Here is a 23,268-nt window from a genome sequence, read left to right as displayed (position 1 = left end):
AATATGCAGACTGTGGGCAAAATCTAGACCACCATACACTTTTGAATGGACTGCTAAATCTGTTTATTTACTTATCATCATCATCGCGGTGTGGAAAGTGTTTCTCCAGAGTCTGGACCTTGATTATACCTTGACCAAGAAATTTGGACCTTGAAAAAAAAATTTAATTGACTACCTCTGCTTTTTAGGAATAGAGGAAGTCTCAATTTAAAGACTGAGCGACGGAGCTGTTCAAAACGCTTTACAAACTGGCCAGTTTCAAGGATTTTCCTGTCACCTTTGGGGAACAGTGTAACAGAGGCAAGCTGAATCCAGGAGGACTGGGCCCAGACTCTAGGAGGAAAACAATCCTGATGCAGTTCTAGCTCTTCAGAAATCCTTCTTCCCTTCTCACCTGCATTCCAGATATTCCCCTCCTCCCACCATTGCTAGGTGCCATCTTCTGGTGCTCGCACCTGCCTGAGAAGCAGCAGGGTACAGAAGCAACTGAAATTGGTAGGGACTAGTAAGTAAGGTAGAGAATGAATAATGCCTCTTGTGGCACTCAGGCCTTATCTAACCTAGGATTTTAGAAGTGTGTTGTTAGAAAACATTAGATACTGTTCTAATTAATGTGTCTGAAAAGTCTAGTCTAGACAAGGTTCTGCCTTTAACACATGCTCAACTAGCTGAGTTACAGCCTCATCTAGACAAGGCCTCAGGGAACATTGAGGCTGAATAGGTTAGAAGAACCTGGTTAAACTCAGGAAAAATGGAACTTAGCTCCTGTCTCTGATCTTCGAACCCTCAAGACAGTACTCATTCCAAGGTCTAAGTTCATAGGCCTGGTCACTCTCTCCTTCTCACTCCAGTAGTATTACTTATCTCATGTTCCAACAGACACTTCTGCTTTTAATAAACAAGAATTTCCCTTTTTCCCAGTCCATATTCTCCTCTTTCCTCAGCCTTAAACTCATCATTCTGAATTGGTGTCCTCACAATTGTTCCTCACGGAAAAAAAGTATAACGCCAGGCATTGACTTCACTGGAGGCCAAAATGACCGAATTAAATTAGCATGCCAGAAATATTGCTTCGAACACAAACATCCACAGTATGACAAAGAGTTTACACAAATTAACAGGTAAATTTTTCGTGTTTAAGTGTTCCCCTTTGTACCACAGTCTGACACAATCTTCTCTACCAGGAGCAACATGAGGAAAGCTCTGAAATGTCTCTTGCTTCCCAACCAAATCACATTTCAAGGAAGGATTTTAATGTGCAGAAGAGATTTACATTTTAAAAGTCCACATTGTTATATTTGGCTCCACAGACATCCATTAAGGTTGTCTAGGGAGATTTCTATGCATGAGCTGGAGACAGAGTATTTTATAAACCTTATTATCATCTTTACGAGCCTCTTATCATAGCTAACCTAAGTAAATGTGCGATCATATCATCATTACCTTTGTCTGCCTTCTCTCTTTCACTCCTATCATTTCACAGAATCACAGGAGTGGAAGGGACCTCAAGAGGTCATCTAGTCCAGTCCCCTGCACCCATGGCTGGACTAAGTATTATCTAGACCATCCCAGACATGTATTTTGTCTAACCTGCTCTTAAAAATCTCCAATGATGGAGATTCCACAACCTCCCCAGGCAATTTATTCCAGTGCTTAACCACCCTGGCAGTTAGGAAGTTTTTCCTAATGTCCAACCTAAACCTCCCTTGCTGCAATTTTTGCCCATTGCTTCTTCTCCTATCCTCAGAGGTTTGTTGACTTTACTTGTTGCAACTTGTTTCAAAATTAGATTACAAGCTCTTTTGGGCATGGACCACATATCTCCATACATTTGTGCAATGCCTAACACTCGGAATCTGTTATCAAACAGGAAAACAGTGTATTTCCTAAAGTGTGAGGGAAAAGGGTAGCCCTTATGCAATGGTAACAGATATTGCACCTGGTATTAAGTGTTTGTAGGATTGGATCTCAAATGAAACAGTGCCCTGATTACATCTTCTGGTTATGACTGAAGAGGCAGAATATTAAATCTTTGAAGCAACATTGAGGGAAATGAGTGGTAGAAATATACATCTCTGATGAGAGCATTGGACCAGGGTTTAAAATTCTTGAACTGCCTTTTCAAAATTAACTTGACAAGCTTCTGAAACAAATACATTTTCATACAATAGGTAGGAAGATGCTACCACTTAACCCACCTACTGTCTGTATTTCACACTGTTCTACCACTTCTTATGAAATAGACTATCTTCTTGTGATAACCCTACCAGAAGTTTGTAGAGCCAAATGCAGGAATGCCAGTCTTCTGGACTAGCTTTGCAAGATCAGACCCTTAACTACCATGAATGTGGACTGGTTGAATGGCAGTGTTCTGCATTGATTTGCAGAGGTGAGATCTCCAGTCTCTAAGGCCTTGTCTACACTGCCATTTTACAGTGCTGAAACTTTCTCACTCAAGTTTCAGTGTTGGCAAGTGGCAGTACAGATAGTGCACCAACACCGGTAGCTACTCCCCTCGTGGGGGTGGTTTTTCACTGATGCAGTGACTATATAGCCATGTTAAAGCTTTAAGGTTGCTAATGAAGACATACCCTAAATCTTATTCTCTCAGCCAGCAGGAACTGGAAGCACTGATGAGTTCAACGTATTTGGGAAAAGCAGACTTTGCATTCAAAACCAGCAACCATCTAATTAAAATGCAGACTGGGCTGGTTTCATAGTATTTATACTGTGTTGCTTGTAAGCCTTCTGTATTTTATCAGAGGCATTACTTTTAGATTCTGTTGGATGCGCAACGAAACAATCCTGGTAATTGCATTGTGGTCTGATGCAACAGAAGCACAAGACAATTTCTCTCAATTCTGCCTTTTAATGAAAGTGAAAGATAAGTTCACTACACAAGTATCTGTCTTTAAACAACTGAAGAGTTGCAGTGGTCCACTCACCTTCAAAATTTCTTCAACGCAATGGACTTCATTGGGGAAGGTTTGCTAAAATATGAGCGAGAGAGAGAGAGAGAGAGAGAGAGAGAGAGAGACTTCCATTAATTCACATGAACACTTTGAAATCAAAGATGAGCAAAGGCATTTACTGATCAGATACTATAAATTTTGTGGAATCTAGTAAATAAAACATGGATGAAACTAAAGATGTGCCCCCAAAATAGAGGTTAATACTAAGAGTGTTCTTACAAAGCTGGGGCTTCCAGCTCCTTGCTGAAGGGAATGAGGATCAGCGTGGTGCAAAGAAAGGTGAGGCTTCTAACCATAAACAGCAGCATCTATTGGATGACTGGGAGCTGCTCTATCACAGCCATGAAGGAATGCAGTTTAGCCCTCCTGGACAGAGAATTGCCATGAATCACTGGTGTAGATAAGGAGAGGGGAAGGAAACATCCTATCATGCTCTCAATTCAACCTCACTCTAGTTACTGCTGTGTTTCCGGCTAATGTTCATGTCTTCTCTTTGGTGCACTAGCTTTGCATTAGCTTTTTTTTTTTTTTTTTTTTTTGTGATAAACTACATACAGAGAGGAAAACCAAGATGAGTAATTGGAGGCACTTGACTTGTTTGACCAACAGGGTGTCCCTCTCCCCTCATGACCTGCTTCGTTATCTTTACCAAATCAAGTGCACCCAGACCTGCCAGGTAGCATTAGAAAATTGCTACCAGCAACACCGGACTGAGAAGCAGAGATAGGGCTGGGTTAATGCACAGACAATACAGGTCAATGCCTAAAGCCCCAGATCCTTGAGTCATGTGATTACATCAGACTCTGAGCTTTCATTTAAAGACAGTTTCTGAAAAGCGTGACAATATTACTCAAGTGTAACTGATGTAGTGACGTCTGCCTCAGTCTGCAGACAGCCTGAAACAGCAGCTCTGTGGGGAGAGGGGGATGGGCAGCCCCATGCACCTCATGGTGTGTTAACTCCAAGTTCCACTGCTCTGATGGGTCCTCTCAAAACCACTCCAACAGAGGATCCTGTGTATGGCAGGAGGAGAGTGCAGTGGGCCTGGCCCACCCAAGGAGCCAGACCCCAGCAGCTGAGGTAAGTAACATGGGTCCCCCTGCCTTTCTGGAGATGTGGGGGACTCCTGCTACTTCCGAGAGAAGGAAGGCCCCATGTTGTTGCCTCTTCACACCTCAGGGAGTGGCGAATGCCTCCTGCCACTCCAAGGAAGTGGGGAACAGGGTTACAGCAGGAGGACAGAGCCTCAGGCTCCCTGTGTTGCCGTGTTTCTTGGACTGACCTCAGGTGCGAATGGAGATCTGGGGCAGAGTCACTGACATTTGCTAATTATAGAGCACAGAGCAGACATTATGGCTTGGGCACAGAAATTAGTTTGAAATGTCCCATTGAATATATATAGAGCACAGCAAGTAACAAAACCACCTAGCAGTATCCACAACACTCAGACCAGGTCTACATTATAAACTTACATCTGTATACAGTGGAGTTGCATCATAGGCGCATTTAACTTACGCAATTTTAACTATATGCACTCGGCAAAAGAAACAAAAAAAGAGAAAAATAACAAATTTAAATACTGTACCTGTAGTGCGGGCAATTTTGCCCTCCATTCCGCGCAATGAGCGTTTGACTATGCACGATTTTCTCCTTACGCGCTGACTTCAGAACCTAGCCCCCGCATAAGATGCAACTCCCCTGTAACTATATTTCTCAGGGTCTGACAAATCCACCCCCCTGGGCAACGCAGTTATACCAACCTAACTCCCAGTGTAGACAGCGCTATGTTGATGGGAGAGCTGTTCCCCTCGATATAGCTACCGCTTCTCGCTGAGGTGGATTAACTACGCTGAGGGGAGAAGCTGTCCCGTCTGTGTAGTAATGTCTTCACTGAAGCGCCGAAGTGGTGCCACTGCACTGGTGTTGCGTTTTAAGTGCAGACCTGCCCTAAATGTGGATACAGCCATGGAGATGAAAGGAAGACAATGCCACATACCTCTCAAGCACACGAATGCAGAAGATACAGTACATACCAACTCAGTCAGCGGATGCACAGTGACACAGTTATGGTCTACAGCACACAGGGATGCTCAGTGAAAAAAAATTAATAAGAAGCCCTCTCATTCCAGCACCAAGATAGCAAAGACTGTGAAAAATGTCAACTGACAGGAGAGAACACTGCTTCAAAGTATCCACCTGACGTCTGGCCAGAGAGAACAAGCTTGCCTATTTATGTGTATATTTCTCATTTACTGTTTTCTATCCTAGTAGCAAAAGGCATCTTTTATACATACTACCTCATACCTGCCTAACATCAGCCTTAGCCAAAAAAAAAAAGAACAATAAAAATGAAATCAGGAAATTAATAAGCTCCGTTTGTCGAGCAGCTACAATCACCAACTTGGAGTTAAAACCAAGTTTTCACCCTTCGTTGAGAGCGTAGGGATCAAACCAAAACATCTGGCTGTGAGTGTATTTACGAAAAGGAGGCGGCTAGGGAGAAGGGTTCTCGAGCATTAACTAAATGAAGCCAGAAAGCTGCAGCTCTTGACCCGAAAGACAGCTTCTTCCTGACCTCCACAGTCACCTGCAATAAAAGCAGCAAAGCTAGCCAATGAGGGGTCTGTCCTCAGTGCTGTCACTAGTAAGTCACTTTAACCAGCCCCAGACGTTCTCCATGTGTCACACTGTTCACATGTGGAAGGGGCAAGAGCAGATACACTCCTTTCCTTAAAATGCTAAACAACTGAGACTATTTCCTCCTCAACCCTGTAAAGCTTGCAATATGCCTACCCTCACGTACTGGAGATTTTACTTTTTCTCTGCAAAACAAACACCATGAGTTTGATTGTGATCTTTCTGACACCAGTATACACCAGAAGTCACTCCTCTGGGTCAAATGAGTTACACAGATAAGACATCACTGAGATCTGAGTGAGTGAGTGAGTGTGTGATGTGTGTGTTCATTCAAAAAAGCAGCAAAGAACTCTTGCATTACTGTGGTGGAGATTTAAACACAACACAGCTCATATTGCACAAAGGAGCTCTTCCCTTCTTTTTAATGTCAGCAGTTGTAACTCTGTAGTCCAACAGTCTAACTAGGCTTGTTCTATTCTAGCAACCTAGGTTGCTATAAGTACGTGGCTCGGGGGCGTAGAAAATCCATACCCTTGAGCGACGCAGTTACACTGACCTAACTCCCTGTGTAGATAGTTCTATGTCGATAGAATAGCTTCTCCCGAAAACGTACCTACTGCCTTTCGGAGAGGTGGAGTACCTATGTGGATGGGAGAACCTCTCCTGCCGGCACAGGTAGCATTTTTGCTGCAGCATCAAAGCAGTGGCACCACCGCTGCAGCATTTTAAGTGAGGACAAGCCCTTAGTTCCCAGTGTCACGACTGGACAATGCCCCACAAGCTGTAAAAACATGTATGTCGTCACAATGAAATGCAACAGTCTCTCCTGACAAAAAGGCACTTCTGAAAATATTCGGGTACGGCAGGGGTTCTCAAGTTTCATTGCACCACAACCCCTTTCTGACAACAAAAATTATTACACAACCCCAAGAGGGGGGACTGAAGCCTGAGCCCTCTGGCTTTGGCTTCGGCCCTGGGTGGTGGGACTCAGGCTCCAGCCCTGTACACCAGCATGTCTAAGCCAGACCTGGTGACCACATTAAAATAGAGTCGCAACCCACTTTGGGGTCCCAACCCACAGTTTGAGAACTGCTGTTGTACAGCCTGCAGCACCTGAGAGGACCAGTCACATAAGGGAGTCAAATGATTGTTGAAATAGTGGACAGACAAGGAATTAGGTCCTCACCCTGGTTCAAGTATCGAAGTCCCTTGGTATTTACAATATAGTAACTGAAAATCAAGTTGGCTTTTCCTGTATAGGATCTCACTGTTTTAAGAGGTTAATTGGTGGCAAAAGTGAAATACTGTTAACATAAGGCAGGAGGAAACCAACAATGGTCAGTTCTCTTTTCACCCTGTCTGTGAGTTCACACCCCTTGATTAACTCAGTGAGGCCTATGAATTTTGGGTTTTTGAGCCTGGTTCAGCTTTCTATATCGTAACTCCTTACTGTGAAATCATCAGGAGGATTCAGTGCAATTCTGTATGTTCATGACTGCCAGCTGACTGTACAGCAGAGTACTCACATGCTAGCACGAGATAGGAGATACGTTCTCCTGGTACAGTAAAGAACATGCAGCTGAATCACCAATAGCACCAGAAAAGAACACTTCAGCACTGGGCAGTGACAGCACAGCACTGTGTTTTCTCTACTACTTTACTGTGAAGGGATCTTACTTGTGGCTTGTAAGATATTTCACATTTGAATCTATAGCCATTGGCATAAGAGTACAAGCAATTCTGGGGATATCAATCTGCTTTTACTCTTATGCTAATAGATAAATTCAAATGTAAAATAGCTACATTAATGAGGAATTATATGCCCTTGCAGAAGAATCTCCCCTCCCCCCACCCACATCTCTGTAAAGAGAAAAGTCAAACCTATGTTCTTGAAAACATTTTAGGTTATATTTGTACTCTGATACGTTGCCTTGTGATAGAAAAAACTGAAGGACATGTTATCACCAATAAAAGGGGCAAGTGGTAAAGGGAATTGTTGCCAATGAATAGACTGCCACCATCTGCATCAGACACACATCAAAATGTTTATTTTACAGGGTTCAGTCACAAACTGTCCCAAGTTAAAAATTGGCATTTATTTTCAGTGCCCAAAAACAACCAAAGATAAAGCCACATTTTGGTTTTGAGAACCAAATTCTCCCCTGGTGTGGTGGGCCAGCTCCAGGATTTCTGAATCACTTTCATGCTGATCCTCTGTGGGATGTAAGGGGTCAGCTAGCTAAACGACCATGTGGGAGTGTCTTAAAACCTCCTAAATCCTGCAGAACTGGTCTCCCCTAATCAGCCTAGACAGAGTCTAAATAGAAGATGAACTTGTGGGCCCAAGACGGGGCATGGATCTGCACTTATAAGAACCCAGGGATCCTGGTATCCTATACAACCAGCACAGAGGGGCTACACATGCTATTTCAGCCCAGAAGTACTGGAATTGCAATGTCAAGAGGCTGTCAAGGCTGCCCTGCACCCTGGCAATGGGTTGGGGGGAGGGGTGCATGCATGTGTTTCATTTTTCAAGTTGTTCTACTGTGCCCATCACTGTGGTATCTGAACCCCCATGAGTTCCCCTCCCTAACCTTTTCACGCCCCACACATACAGAACTTGAATTTCTGGGCTTTATGTAGGTGGAGAGAATATTACTCAGAATGAAGAATGTAAATCTCTATTTTGTTTCAACATGTTTCCTAACATTAAACCTCCATTACCACCCAGAAGTAAGCACTTTCCTTGCCAGTTCTGTAGAGAGTTGGGGGAATGGGAAAAAATAATTGTTGTACAAAGAAGAGAGTTAAAAAAAACCCCAAACCCTGAAGAACAAAAAAAAAACAACCCACAATCATCAAGCAGCTCTGTTGAAGAATTATGCTTTCAGAACATTAAATATAACATGTTGTTTTCCATCCCTGTGAGCAGTTTTACAGACTTTAGAGAGAACACTGTAAAACTTTACTCTCCAAGTAAAACTAGATTTAACACCATGCATATTTTCTGGCTGACACTGCCATTTGTACACGCTCCAATTAGGATTTCTTCATGACACTTTCATACTAAATTTCAATTAGGGAATGATGCAGACTCCTCGGAGAACCAAATTGCCACCCCCACCCTCCACACACCCCTTAGTTACATGCACAAAACCATAGACATGGTGCCCACTGGTGACGTATATTTAAAAGCATCAAGCAAGTATGTGTGTGTGATGCTGGTAGACCAGGTTGTCAGCTCAAGCTGAGGAGGAGTTTCCCAGAGTTATTCTGGGTATCCCTGAGAAAATTTAGGGAAACTGGCAGATTACTACGACTCTGCCACCATTATGAACTACAGACTGTGACTCACCTGTACATATATTTTACCTGCTTTTACCTCTCAATAACAACTCTCATTTCCTTTTCCTACCTAATAAACCTTTAGTTAGTTTACCATAGAATTGGCTACCAGTGTTGTCTTTGGTGTAAGATCTAAAGTATCAACTGATCTGGGTAAGTGATTGATCTATTGGGACTGGAAGCAACCTAGGTGTGATGTGATCTTTGGTGTAAGGGACCATTTATCACTAAGTCCAGTTTGTACGAGTGACAAGATAGAATGAAGCATCTAAGGCAGGGTTTCTCAAACTGGGGTCGCCGCTTGTGTAGGGAAAGCCCTTGGTGGGACGGGATGGTGTGTTCCGTCCACAGGTCCAGCTGATCGCGGCTCCGACTGGCCATGGATCGCTGCTGTGGGCCAATGGGAGCTGCTAGAAGCGGCGTGGGCCAAGGGACTTACTGGCCGCGGAGCAGCGATCCGCAGCCAGTGGGAGCTGCGATCGGCCAGACCTGCAGATGGGGCAGATTAATACACAGGCCCGGCCTGCCATGGGCTTTCCCTACACAAGCGGCGACCCCTGTTTAAGAAACCCCGACCTAGACTGTATGGTAAGACTGGTATAGTGATCCAGGAATTCACATCTGGTACTGGCTGGGTGAAATCTAATGATAGAACAAACCACCAGTTTGGGGTATCTGCCCTGTTTTCTGACAGTCTGCCCTGAGGTTACCACAGTCAGTTGTAAGCCACTCCAGACAACGTGACAATATGCATTTTCCATGAAGCTGGGGGGCGCGGGGGGGAGGTACTACAGACTCACATCATAAGATTTAAAAATGTGTATCTATGAAAGTGGTATCTGTAGTTATAGTAACTAGAATACTATTACAAGGACTAATAGTTCTCATGATTCATGGGGGCACAAGTTAATCTATAAGGGTAGAAGCAAGAAAAAATTAATTATTGTACCACTGTCCAGGTACAGTATGGGCATTTTACTTTCCTCTAAAGCACAAGGTGTTGGCTAGTGGCAGAACCTGAATGCTGGACTACATGGACTAATAAAATGCTCCTGTATAGCAGTTCCTTTATTCAGTCCTCTATTGGAAATTTGATGGTGGCTGTGGGTGCTTTTAGGACAGTGTTTCTTTCTTCACTAGCAGAGAGAAATTACAAATACCGGAAAGGATCTGGCTTTGCATGTTAAAAGCAAAACAAAATAATGCTATTGATGAGCTTAGTCCAACGTACTTAAACACATAAGTAATAGAAATCAATAGTACTACTCGCACCTTAAAAAAGCTTAAATGCTTTACTGGATCAGAAACAATGTTCAGTGGTTTGCATGATCAAGCCCAATATATCTTCAACCATCTCCCCATATGTAGAGTTAAAAAACCATCATAGACAAACAGGGAAGCAGAAGACAGATGCTTAATAGTCTTCCTCTAAAGAGACTTCACCAATCCAGGGCAGGTATATGTGTTGGGGGAGAGAGGGAGTCCCTAATTTAAGAAAGTATGTTGAAATAAATTCTGCACAGACTTACAGGACCGAGGATAGCGATTATGTAGCGAACACTGGATTCAACTTGGTGACCAAGTCCATGTGCCTTAAAGACTACAGAGGTTGCTGGTGTCTCACCTTGCACAACCCTGCTGGGCATTTTGAAAAGGGTTGTGAGGAGGCCAGAATGAGAAGGATCAAGGCACTGGCAGTCAGCTATGGCACACTGCTATCTGGTACACAAATGACGCACTGTAGCTGATTAAAAGTTAATCTGGCAACCGGTAACGGTTCAGTAATCAACAGAAGGAGTAATGAAGAGGAAGATACAATGTCAATTCAGCTGGCATGAGGAGACCCTTTTGTGTTGACCTACCACAGCTAGAAGGTCATGGCAACAGGAATAGTGCTGCTGCTTTGGAGGCTGGTAGGGGAGAGAGAAAGTTTAACAGCATGATAACCCAAAGTCTGTCATGTTGTTCAACAAATGGAGGAGATGCCTGGGGTCCCATTCTCTCACATTCACTCAGCATTCCAAGAGCTTTTAAAACTGTTACTTTTTAAACTAGCAAAATGCAGCCAAAATTTTCCAAGCTTGGGAACCTAAAGTTGGGCACCTCAATCCATATTTAGGGTCCTTAAAAAAAAGAGGCCTGATTTTGAGGAGTTGTGGAATTGTTAATACAAACCCCTCTGGTGTACCTTAAATGTTACATTTCTTATTTAATAGAAAGGACCACAATATTCTATGATTATAATCCAAAACACTACAATTATACTATTGTGAACTGTTCTGGACCACTGCCATGGAATACTGTTATATTTTAATTCTTTCCATTAAAGAGATGTAGGCATAGAATAGGAAAAAAGAAAAACAACACATATGTTGCCAGGAGATACAAAATATATTTTAGAAAGATTGAACATATATTGCAAGAAGTTGGAAAAAAAGTATTACAATACTCAATCTGTAAAAGCAGCAAAGAATCCTGTGGCACCTTATAGACTAACAGACGTTTTGGACCATGAGCGTTCGTGGGTGAATACCCACTTCGTCAGATGCATCTGACAAGTGGGTATTCACCCACGAAAGCTCATGCTCCAAAACGTCTGTTAGGGCTGGTCTACACTACGGGGGAAAATCGATCTTAGATACGCAACTTCAGCTACGTGAATAACGTAGCTGAAGTCGAAGTACCTAAGATCGAATTACTCACCGTCCTCATGGCGAGGGATCGATGTCCGCGGCTCCCCCTGTTGATTCCGCAATTCCGTTCAGGTTGGTGGAGTTCCGGAATCGATATAAGGCCGTTCAGGGATCGATATATCGCGTCTAGATGAGACGCGATATATCGATCCCCGAGTAATCGATTGCTACCCACCAATACAGCGGGTAGTGAAGATGTAGCCCTAGTCAATAAGGTGCCACAGGATTCTTTGCTGCTTTTACAGATCCAGACTAACACAGCTACCCCCTGATACGTAATACTCAATCTGGAATTAAACTAATAAAATGAAAAATATTCAGAAGGTGAAATGGCTAATACATAATTGGTGCCAAATTATGAGGTATTCATCATAAGGTTAATTTCCAATACCAATTTTTTTCACAGCTAGAAGATCTCTTACTATTAAAAACATTAACAGACACACAACTGGGACATTTCTACACTTTTGTGAGATATGACACAGAATGTAACATACACCTTGTCCTCTTCCATCCTAAAAAAAAAGATATTTGCTACAATGAATTAAAAAAAAGTCATATGCTTCACATACATTAAGAGGTTCCTTTCCTCCCTCTCCCTCCACATCCATACATCCTTTAACTGGATTCCTTGCAAGATGTGCAATATATACAGAAGTTTAGAGCAGTTGCTGTCAAGACAAAACTGGTCATACATTACTTCACCAGTCGCAGGGTGTCGTCGATGAAGCAAATAAGAACTTTTAAAGATGGCAGCAGTAATAGTATACAGATTGTGCAGAGATCATGAAAGGAGATCTGGATGCAGATGTTAAGTGGAATGGAAGTGAACTTCCTTCATGGAAGCATTAAGGTGTTACGGACCTTTCTGTTCATTCTTGCATCATTACTTTCCACCCCACTGCTTATCTGAACGCCTACTATACTGTCACATTCTGTTTAGAATTTCCTCTGCAATATCCTGTACAGAACAGACAGCCTGTTTCTCTATATTGATTGTACAGGGTAGAGCTGAATATGGGCTTGAGTCATTGCAGCTTTGAACATCTTTTTAGTAAGAATTTGACATTTGAGCAAGTATTCTGACCTTTTTCAATCAAAAAGGACATTTGGATGTGTATGTGTATATCTTCTAAAAAGAAAATACATCAATGTAAGAACTAAGAATATGACAAGTAAGAACTATACTGTGTTTAACTTCAGATGGATTTTTAATGTGAAGAGAGTATACTGAAAAGTTCAAGGAATACGAGAAGGCTCTAGAGATTGAGCCTTCAACCCATGCATTCTAGCCCATTGGCTGTGTTGTTAATTTTATTTAGTTACTATTTAAGACCTTTTCCACTAAAGAACTATTAAGATGTCAGGTAATCTATATGCACTAGAAGGTAGTGTTATTTTTAAAACGTCAGATTAATCTGAGCTGTTTTCTATTGAATAAATTGGTGCTTTTTTAAAAACAAAAAAAACAAAACCAAAAAGGTAGTTTAACTGTTCTGGCGCTTGCCACTTGAATGTTATGAAGCCTAACCGTAAATACAACAACAAAACTGTGTTTACATGCAGGACCTATTTGAAAACCACAAAACAAAGGAAAATTAAGCTCAAGGCTACTGTACTGTCCTCAGTTCACCTGTATGTGTCTAGTTACTACAGCAGAGGCTTCAGAGCTGGGGGAGACCTTTCATATTATAGGAGTTAAATTATCTGAATACAGCAAGGCAAGCTGAGGCCAGCATTGCAGCCTATCCTCAACTACAATCTATTACCTGTATTTTGGAGGATTTAAACTGTTTCCTCTTAACATTACTAGAATGTATTTTTTCTGCATGTTCTTAAAAGAAACTAGTCCACAATTGAATCCAGAAATATACTGGTAAAACAAGATACATTCCAGGAACTCTGTTACTCTTGTTACTATGTGGTAATGTTCTGCAATGTATGGTAGAAAATTGTTAAAAACATGTAACAGGAGATGACCTTGTTAGGCCCAAATTTTATATTCTGATTTGTGAGGGGGGGGGGAGGGGGGTTTTCTTATGGTGATGGGCACCAGTAATCAGAACCTGAACATATGCTTTCTAAAAGGTTAAGATGTTTTTTCTGAATGGATGGATGTCTGTGGCCCACACAGGGCTAAAATATGGCTCATGGCCACCCTCTCTCTTCAGGGGAAAGACTTTAGGTTAGGTTACTTTAGGTTTTTACTTGCTGTTTAAACTCAAACAGCAAGTAATTTCGATGATTCCATTAGGGATGATGCATGTAAAAGCAAACATGAAGATCACGTGAATTTATTTCTGGGAACAATAATTTATGTAAATTTATAACCCAAGTATACGCTGTCCTATTGGCAGACTGTCAACATGGGTGGGCCTTGTGGGCATATTTGAAAGAGGTTTAAATGTTGCTGCAGATAAAGTATGTTAATTTAACAGATCTTTCTTTTCACCCAAATCAATCTCTCTCATAGTGGAACTTTTGGTGCACTGGAAATTTATTATTTTAATCAGGAGTTCATGGGAAAAAGGTCTTCCAGGTCTTGTCTCCGAGGATTTGTTTTATGCACAGAACATTTTCCTTTAACGATTCATGAAGCAGCATCAGTCTAATGCTAGGTGATTTTCTTCCTACGCAAAGTCCTATTATTAATCTCAACAGTGCAGATTTGCTACCAATACAAAGCAAGACCAAGAGAGATAGCGAAACTAACTAATAACAATGTTAACATGTCAGATGTCCCCAGATTCACACTGGTTTTGTCTGGAATGTTCTTACCCAATATCACACATGACTGTTTACTGAACCCTAAGCAGCCTTGCCTGTCGACCCAAGGGGAGTCACATAAATGCCATACTATTTGCAACAGTTCACCAGCGTCCTTTTGAATGAATCAAAAAAAGCAAGGGACTTTACTGCCCTCGGGAAAGGGAGTAAAAGAATGAGGAGAAGGAGGAAGAGCACTGAAGTTTGGAGAATCAGACAGGAGCTCTATGGGGAACAGAAGGTTCAAGCACTGCTGTCAGCTTATCTTCTGCATGCTTCAGCCCTTACTGATGATAGGAACCTGCATGAAAGCCCAGAGGACCCTGGGGAAAGCTCTAGGCCAGATACCAGAAACCAAGGGCATTGTGTATATAGGGACACTCAGTAATGTTAAGGAGAATCAACTGAAGGAGTGAAGTCAATGTGCATAAATGAAAACATGTTTAAACCCTGGTGTGGATGCTTTAATTTAGGAGTATAGTGGCCTTAGAGCGCTGTAGCTCCTCTGAAGAGGATAAGTTATAGCAAACAAAAACTTTACTATTGAATGAGATTATCCACACAGGAATTTAATGCACTTTTGTTTATACACATAGACTTTACATCTTTAGTTGATTTGCCTTATCTTTCCTGCATGTCCGCAACACAGTTAATGGTAACCCCTGGAAAGGCACAGATGTCATAAAAAGTACATCTTCCCTGCAGAGTTAGTCCAGGCTCTTACCTGAGTGTTGCCTATTCCAGATACTATCTACAAAACACTGATCAAAGATTGTGGTGCTTTAAATCCAGGTTAGCTGGCATGGCTGGGTGTATAGGTTTGTGCCCCGCTTCTGCTTTAACCAGGTTGGTAACTTGCCCACTGTGTCCTCCAATACCTCTCCACAATTCCTCCTAGGCCATATTTTCATCTCCTCTACCTACTCCCTTCTCCTGCAAAGGCACTGCTGCTGCTCCTGTATTTCCAGCTAGGCCATGGGTTTACTGCATTGTCTGAATGAAAAAAAAAAAAAAAAAAAAGACTGAAAACAAAAGAAGGTGATGACTCAAACATGCTATGCATGAGGTGCTGGTGAAACTGATTACCTACAACAGCCCCCTGGAGTATAAAACCACATTTTTGTTTCCTGCCGCAGGTTTCACCAGCACCTCCCCCTTCTGATACGCACAAATAGCTATTCTGTTTGATGTGTTATTTAAGGCACTACTAATCACTTTGGATAAACAGTTTCAGCTGGCTGGGGAAGCCAGACAGCTCTGGAAAACCTACACTCTAGGTTTCTCTACCCAGAAGCGCAGCAGAAGTGAAGGCAGTCTCTGGTTTTAGGAACTGATCTTACTTCTGCTGAAGTCATGGTAAAGCTTTCTGTGACCTCAGTGGTGCAAGATCATACTCTTACAGGGGCCGCAGACTAGGAACACAGGCTTTGAAGCCAGCTGGCACCTCTTCACAGTGCTTCAGGGTTGCGGAATCCACAGCACAGTGAGCAGTACAGTACAACCCTGGGGCACCTTACACAGTTTGATTAACCAAAGTTCAGATTGCGCAGCTTCAGTCCTCAGCACACATCCAAGCCATGCACCCACCAGCACTACTGCACAGTCTGACAGTGCCCTGCAGAGATTTTTAAATGACCATTTGAAAAGGAATAGGATTTTTTAACGCTTACACTTGTGTAAAGCATTCTTACACCATCTAACATACTGCAGTTTCTTGGGGATTTGGGAACAAATTAGAGTGTAATCTAAATGGACATGCACCATTAACTTGAAATCTAGTCAATTGTTAAAAACGAGTTAAATACAGATATGACACTTACTCCTGATCATAAACTTGAGGTTTTACCATCATATTTCCCACCTGTTTTTGTGTGAAAGATCCCCACCAGCCCCTAGAGAACTGACCGCTACACAGGGGAAACAGTAACCTACTAAACACAAAGATCTGTCAAATGCACAAAAAAAGCAAACTGATGGAAAAAAAGAAAATTACATTTCCCTCTGTAGTTTCTTTGAGTTACAGAAATCTTGTGTTTCTTGTAACAATACCAGGCTAAACAATGTTCAAAAATAAGTGATTTTTTTTAAATAATGAAATAGGATTTGACCCAAAGCCAATTTAAGTCAATGGGAGTCTTTCTACAGCAGGAGTTGGCAACCTTTCAGAAGTGGTGTGCTGAGTCTTCATTTATTCACTCTAATTTAAGGTTTCGTGTGCCAGTAATACATTTTAACCTTTTCAGAAAGTCTCTTCCTATATGTCTATAATATATAACTAAACTATTGTTGTATGTAAAGTAAATAAAGTTTCAAAATGGTTAAGAAGCTTCATTTAAAATTAAATTAAAATGCAGAGCCCCCCAGACCGGTGGCCAGGACCCGGGCAGTGTGTGCGCCACTGAAAATCGCCTACCCCTGTTCTATAGGCTTTGGATCAGGACCCTAGGAAATCAGGCTCAGACTTTAGAAAGACTTGCCTTAGTTTAAGGAGGTGAACATTTGCATTAACTTCACAAGGACCAAGTTTCAATGGAACTACTTAAAGTTAAGCACATGTGTAAGACTTTACTTTTTAATCCTCCAACTATGTGATTTTTGCATTAACCCCATTGCATTTGCATTGATTTTGAGGTAAGACACGACTTTTATGATCATTTAGTTTGACTTTTGAGAAAGCCATTTACTTAAGCTTCAAACTCTGCAGTAACTGACAGCATCCCTAGTAAGTGGCTTGGGGAAATCATAACAAGATTTGAAGGCTTTTTTTTAATCATTATTATTATTAAATGTTGTTTTGCTAGCGTTAACTCCCACTGAAACCAACAACCCACACATCTTTATCTGACAACAGGGCCCTTTATACCAGAGGATTGATTCATTAATAGGAAATTCAGGAATCTATCATCAGCCAAAGTTAAATTTGTAAAAAAGGAGACTGAATTTTCTCAGGAAGCAGCCCAGGAGTATGGAATTAACACAGGAATTAACTCACCACTTTCAGAGCCAAGCATAAAATTCATTTTGACTTAGATTTTCCACAATACAAAAAAATACGATAGAAATAAGGGAAGGGGAGTGAGAAGAGGAGGCAGAACAGAAAAAGCAAAACCAAAACACAAAACCAATTTAAAAAAAAATTAACTCTCTACCTTTGTGGAAAGAGGAAACGAAACCATATGTAGTACTCTGAGGCTTTGCTAAAGGCTTTGTGAGGTGCTCAGAGATCACAGCGGTGATTTCAGGGTAAATAACTGAAAAGATGCTTTCTGGGGAGGAATAATTAATTTTTCCACCACAGAGACTGACCTGATTTCTGAGCACGCTGGTGCTGTACATAGTATTAGTTTCACTTTTGTGATTCACATTCGAGTTTACATGCACTAAGCACAACGCTGAGGCATCGAGGTAATAACACTGTAGAAAAATGTTAAAAACTTTTTTTCTCTCCATTAAAAAAGATGACACAAATTCCAACAAAACATCAAAAATACATTTATAAAAAGTCATTTTTCTAAAAAATGAACACAAAACAACAACATTTGGCCCTAAACTATGAGCCTGACCAGCTCCATCAAAGTCCATGAGAATTTTCTCTAAATATTTCACTTTTTAAAAAATAAAAAAATAAAGAAGCACGGTAACTATTCTATGGAAGGTTTAATAAGCACCACTTAACCTATTTACTTCTGTTCCTCTGCTCTCAAATACTACAGTGCAATGTTCATTTGATGTTATTCCACTGATTAGCAACCATACAATGCTAATAGTTATCTTGGTCCTATTCAATCTTACAGATGAGCTAATTGTAAACTCAGCAGTCCATTCCCACAAGAGAAGGGCAATTCCCTGCTACCACAGCAGTCATGTTGGGCTTGAAAGAAAATCAAACTATTTCCATGGACTTCTACTCTTGCCTTCTTAAGCTGACATGAGATGACCCTGACAATTGAAGCATTTTACATCTAAATGTTCAGTAAACAATGGTTGCACTGTAGTGTTTATGCGTGAATGCCCAGAGGAAATCAAACATTCTTTAAAGATTTTACACGCTTTTCTAGCCCTGAGATGGATTATTTTGCTCAATCTAAAAATAAACTAATTCTTTTAAAAAACAAAAGCTGCTTAATATTCAAGTGAATCCTATGTCTCTAATTGGTCTTCACCTAATTATAACTGAAATCCAAATAAAACAGATTAATATGAAAATTAAGTGCATGACAACTTGTATTAAATATCGTATATCTGAGAATTCCAGTCAAGAATTCTTATTTCACAAATTAAGTTGTGGGTGGTGTTTTTGGTTTGTTTTATTGTTTGTTTTGTTTTAATAAGTCTTAGCGCCAAAATCTCCCTTCGCTCTACGGATGCACATGCTCAACTTTCCATCCTAAGAAAGAAGTTTCCTTCTTAGAATCAAGCCAAAAAAGTCTTGTAATAATTAAAAAAACACCCAGATTACAACCATTATTTAGATATCACACTCTGTGATAAAAACACTGTACAATCACATGAACTACTTAATCCTCAATGGGTCCCGCCCTTCCCTTATAATTATGTCAGTGTTGCTCCTGACACAGACCACAGATTTCAAGCCATGATTTCACAGAGCAGAACCACCTTATTCAGCTGTAACAAAGAGGAGTCCTTGTGGCACCTTTGAGACTAACAAATTTATTTGGGCATAAGCTTTTGTGGAAAACATTCAGCTGTGTACCATGTCATCTCTTCTATGTTTAGGAGGCTTTTTTGCAAAGACAAGTTAACTTCCCCCCCTTCCTCTCAAAAAAAGCACTGCTCCTAAATAACTTTTCAACTCTATATCTCATGCGGAACAGCCCCCATGACCTAAAAGGACTATGAGCAGGAACCTCTGGATTCTGACATTCAGAAGCCTTCCATTCCACAATGGAAATGGGACAGAAGTCGGGAAGAATAAAAAAAGGTTAAAAAAATTCCTCAGAAAAAGGTAATGGGGATGTTCACTACCCCTTTGCGACAGACTGACGTTTCATTTGACGTAGGCGTTGTTGGATCCAACACCATTTCCAAGAGAACAGCAAACTAAGACCACTAGTTTCACTACAGAAACTTCTGCTTTCCTTCTAGGCTCTCTCATTCCAGTGATTCCACTGTGAGAATGCTTCAAAGCACATCAAGGCCTCATCTACGATAGAAAAAGTATGCCAGTGTTGTTATACAGGTGTAGCTATACCAGCGAACCCTCCTACTATAGACGCAGCTTACACCGGGCAAAAGTGTGCTTTTGCTGACAGAATTTATGCCAGTTCCCTGAATAAAAGCTTCATTATAAGAAAAAAAATTCACATCTCTAGCTGATATTACTATATCATCAAAAATTTTAAGTGGAGACCCTGCCATAAGGGCTGTTGCACCTTAATGCATTTCTAAAGAATGATTCTGTGGCTTGATACATTATATACATCACTTGGTCCCTCCCAAATAGGATTTAGCATATGGATCTTTAACATGAATGGCTCCTTCAAAATGCATCCATGTATTATTTTAATTGGACAAATCAAGTATAACATAAAATTACCTAAAAAAAATGTTATAAGTGCAATAGTATAATTGTAAATATAAATCCACAGATCAGAAAATATGAATTACAGGGTAAATATTTTCAACAATTTAAGAACTTCTGTTCTCAAAGTGACTTAGGCCCAGATTTTTAAATGTACTGTATTTAAGCATTGCTCTGCTTAGGGTTGCAAAACTTAAAGTGATCTAAACGGCTAAATCCAATTTTCAGAAGTGACTCAGGCACTTGGGAGCCTAACGCTCATTGAAAGTTAAGGTAATTAGGCTCTTCAGTGCCAAAGTCACTTCTGAAAATGGGAGCTTAGCTGTCAGAGGACCTGTCTTCACTGCAGCAGTAGCTCAAGGTACAACCTGAGTACTTCTCCTAACCCAAAGGAGAAGGACTCTTGCACTTCTTGTGGCCCAAAATCTCTAGCTCAAGTGAACTGGTGCTTTAAACTTTAGCTAGATGCGTATGTCGTCTGTTTGTCTCTGTATGGGATTGGGTGGGGGGGGGGAGTTATAGCTTGTATGGAGGAAAAGCTAGTAAGGCTGCGGAGATGCTGCACAGGCAATAGATCAAAATAGCACAGCGGTAATCCAATCTCAAGGCTTGTCTACGCTTAAAATGCTTCAGTAGCAGCGTTTCAGTGTAAACACTATCTATGCTGATGGGAAGGATTCTGTTATTAGCATAAGTAATCCAGCTCCCTAAGAGGCAGTAAGTAGGTCAATGGAAGAATTCGACCTAGCGCTGTCTACACAGGGACTTAGGTTGACTTAACTACACCGCTCAGGGGTGTGGATTTTTCAGCAACATAGTTATGCCAACCTTATCTTCTAGTGTAGACCAGGCCTAACTCGAGCTGACGAGTGGAGTAACTAGAGTACAGTAACTCCAGCTAACTTCTGCAGCGAAGACAAGCCCTAAATCACTCTGGCCTTGCAACCGGAACAGACCACCACCTAAGTATCTTGAAAAATCCAGGCCTTAAGCACTTTGGAGTCTAAATCCCACTAGCCTTCAATAAGACTTAAGTTCCTGAGTTACATGACTTCTGAAAAAAAGGACTCTTGCACTTCTGAAAACTTTACCCATGGTTCCCACATTATATATCCCACTCTCTTGCACAGATGCAGTGTTTTGTAGTAAATGTAATAATACCACAAACACAGCACAACACAAGACAACACACACAGCAAGTTTCAGGTGCTGCAGGAACTGTAACCGATACACTGCCTGACTTCTGAGTTTATAGTTCTCAACTATAGCTTTTGATTAATATTGGTTTCTCATGTTGCATTTTATTTGGTTAAAATATTTAAAAAGCAACTATAAAACAGTAAGTGATCAAACACCAAAGAAAGTGATATTCAAACACACTGACAAACACAGTCCATAAAACGTGGGTACGAATTTAAACAGCCAAGGCACTCTTTTTCCTTCATTCTTCAAAAGTAGTACAAACACCACTATTATTTTAGTTTCTGATATGATTACTCTTCCCTCCTCTGGACTGGGGAATGTGATTTCTCCAGAAATGAGTATTATAATAAAGCTAAACTGTGTAACTCCTTCTCTTCCCACATCCCTCCCTCATAGGAGTTTGAATGTTTCATTGCAATCTGTTCTTCAGGTGGGCAAGTGGGCAGAGGAAAAAGGAGACTAACCATAAAACAGTGATTACAATGGCATCACTAACATTTGTGCAGATCATAGAGGAAGTTGGTGTTTTTGGCAACCAAAGATCTCATGTCGTTCTCATAACTACTTGTAATGACTGATGTTTTTCTGAATTTCCCTCCCTTTCCAGACATTTTTCTCTTGCAAAACATCATGACATTTTGTGCTCTATCTTCTTATGAATTATCCACTGATGCTCCAAGATTAAGGTCCTTCATCAGGAAAGCACTTAACTACGAATAGGAACCACAACAGAGACCTTAATCTTTTTGATCATGCCAAATCAGACAAAATATGTATAACTACCACAATGGTAGACCGTAGAAAACACAACTGTAAACTGGTGTTTTCCAACATGATTAAAATTATCTGTCTAAATTTTAAATTACAAAAGTTTTTCACCATTCCCATCAGGGATCTCAACATTCTGAAACATTTATTTTGTTAGGAACACTGTAACCAGTCAACCTTGCATCAAAGTTGGGATATAATTTAAATAGGGTTAACACACTAAGGATATAGCTTTTATGTAAAAATTTCAGTGGTGCCTAAGTGGCTTAGGAGCCTAAGTTCCATTGAAAGCCAAGCCACTGACTTTCAGTGGGACTTGGGTACCCAAATCACTTTTGAAAATATGACTTAGGTACTTTTGAAACTTCATCATGCAGTAAAAGAAAGATGTCAAATCATAGCAAGGCTACAGGCCAATAGGTTCCTATTTTTCTACAGTTCTCAGAAGAAGAAATGATCCTGATTTGATGGCGAGGGGATCTGGTTTGCTTCTTGCTCCTTTGCTAAAATAATGCCACGACAACATGATGTACAAGGGCCTTACCAAATTCACGGCCATGAAAAATGCATCACAGACTGTGAAATCTGGTCACCCCTGTGAAATCTGTATAGTATAGGGTAAAGGTAAACAAAAGACCAGATTTCACAGGGGAAAACCAGCATTTCTCAAGCTAAGGGTCCTGACCCAAAACGGATGGGGGAGGGGGTTTTGCAATGTTAATGTAGTGCTGTCTTCAGAGCTGGATGGCCAGAGAGCAGTGGCTGTTGGCCAGGCGCCCTGCCAGCAGCAGTGCAGAATTAAGGGTGGCAATACCAAACTGTGCCACCTTAACTTTTGTGCTGCTGCTGGCACTGCCTTCAAAGCTGGGGTCTCAGCCAGCAGCTGCTGCTCTCCAGCTACCCAGCTCTAAAGGCAGCACCGCAGAAATAAGGGTGGCAATACTGTGACTCCACTACAATAACCTTGCAACCCTCCCGCAACTACCTTTTGGGTCAGGAACTCTAGTTACAACACCGTGATGTTTCAGATTTAAATATCTGAAATCATGAAATTTACAATTTTAAAAATCCTATGACTGTGAAATTGACCAAAATGAACTCTGAAATTGGTAGAGCCCTCTGAATAATTAAAACCCAGCAATGGGGCCAAAAGGTGGTCTTTATGGTACAGGACTGTTGTCTTGTTTAGTGTGTGGGTTACCAGGACATTTGACAACCTCTACCTAATGAGAGGTAATGAGAAACTTTTCCAAATGTTATTCCACAATTGTTTTCTTCAGGGTTTCTTCTATCTTTTTCTGAAGCAGTTGGTACTTTGTTGGAGACAGGATACTGGACTAGG

At 41.1% G+C, this 23,268-nt stretch overlaps 1 protein-coding gene across 1 annotated transcript in view; it reads right to left on the bottom strand.

Moving 5' to 3' along the window:
• AFF1 (ALF transcription elongation factor 1) overlaps positions 1–23,268 on the bottom strand; it is a 195,309-nt gene that overhangs the window by 50,305 nt on the left and 121,736 nt on the right. Inside the window, 1 exon segment of the mRNA XM_032800227.2 lies at positions 2,946–2,990. Within this exon segment, the coding sequence (XP_032656118.1) occupies positions 2,946–2,990 (45 nt within the window).

The sequence above is a fragment of the Chelonoidis abingdonii genome, chromosome 5 (assembly GCF_003597395.2).
Source record: "Chelonoidis abingdonii isolate Lonesome George chromosome 5, CheloAbing_2.0, whole genome shotgun sequence".
Lineage (NCBI taxonomy): Eukaryota > Metazoa > Chordata > Testudines > Testudinidae > Chelonoidis > Chelonoidis abingdonii.
The sequence above is the reverse complement of the archived record's forward strand: the minus strand, read 5'-3'. Positions and strand labels throughout refer to the sequence as shown.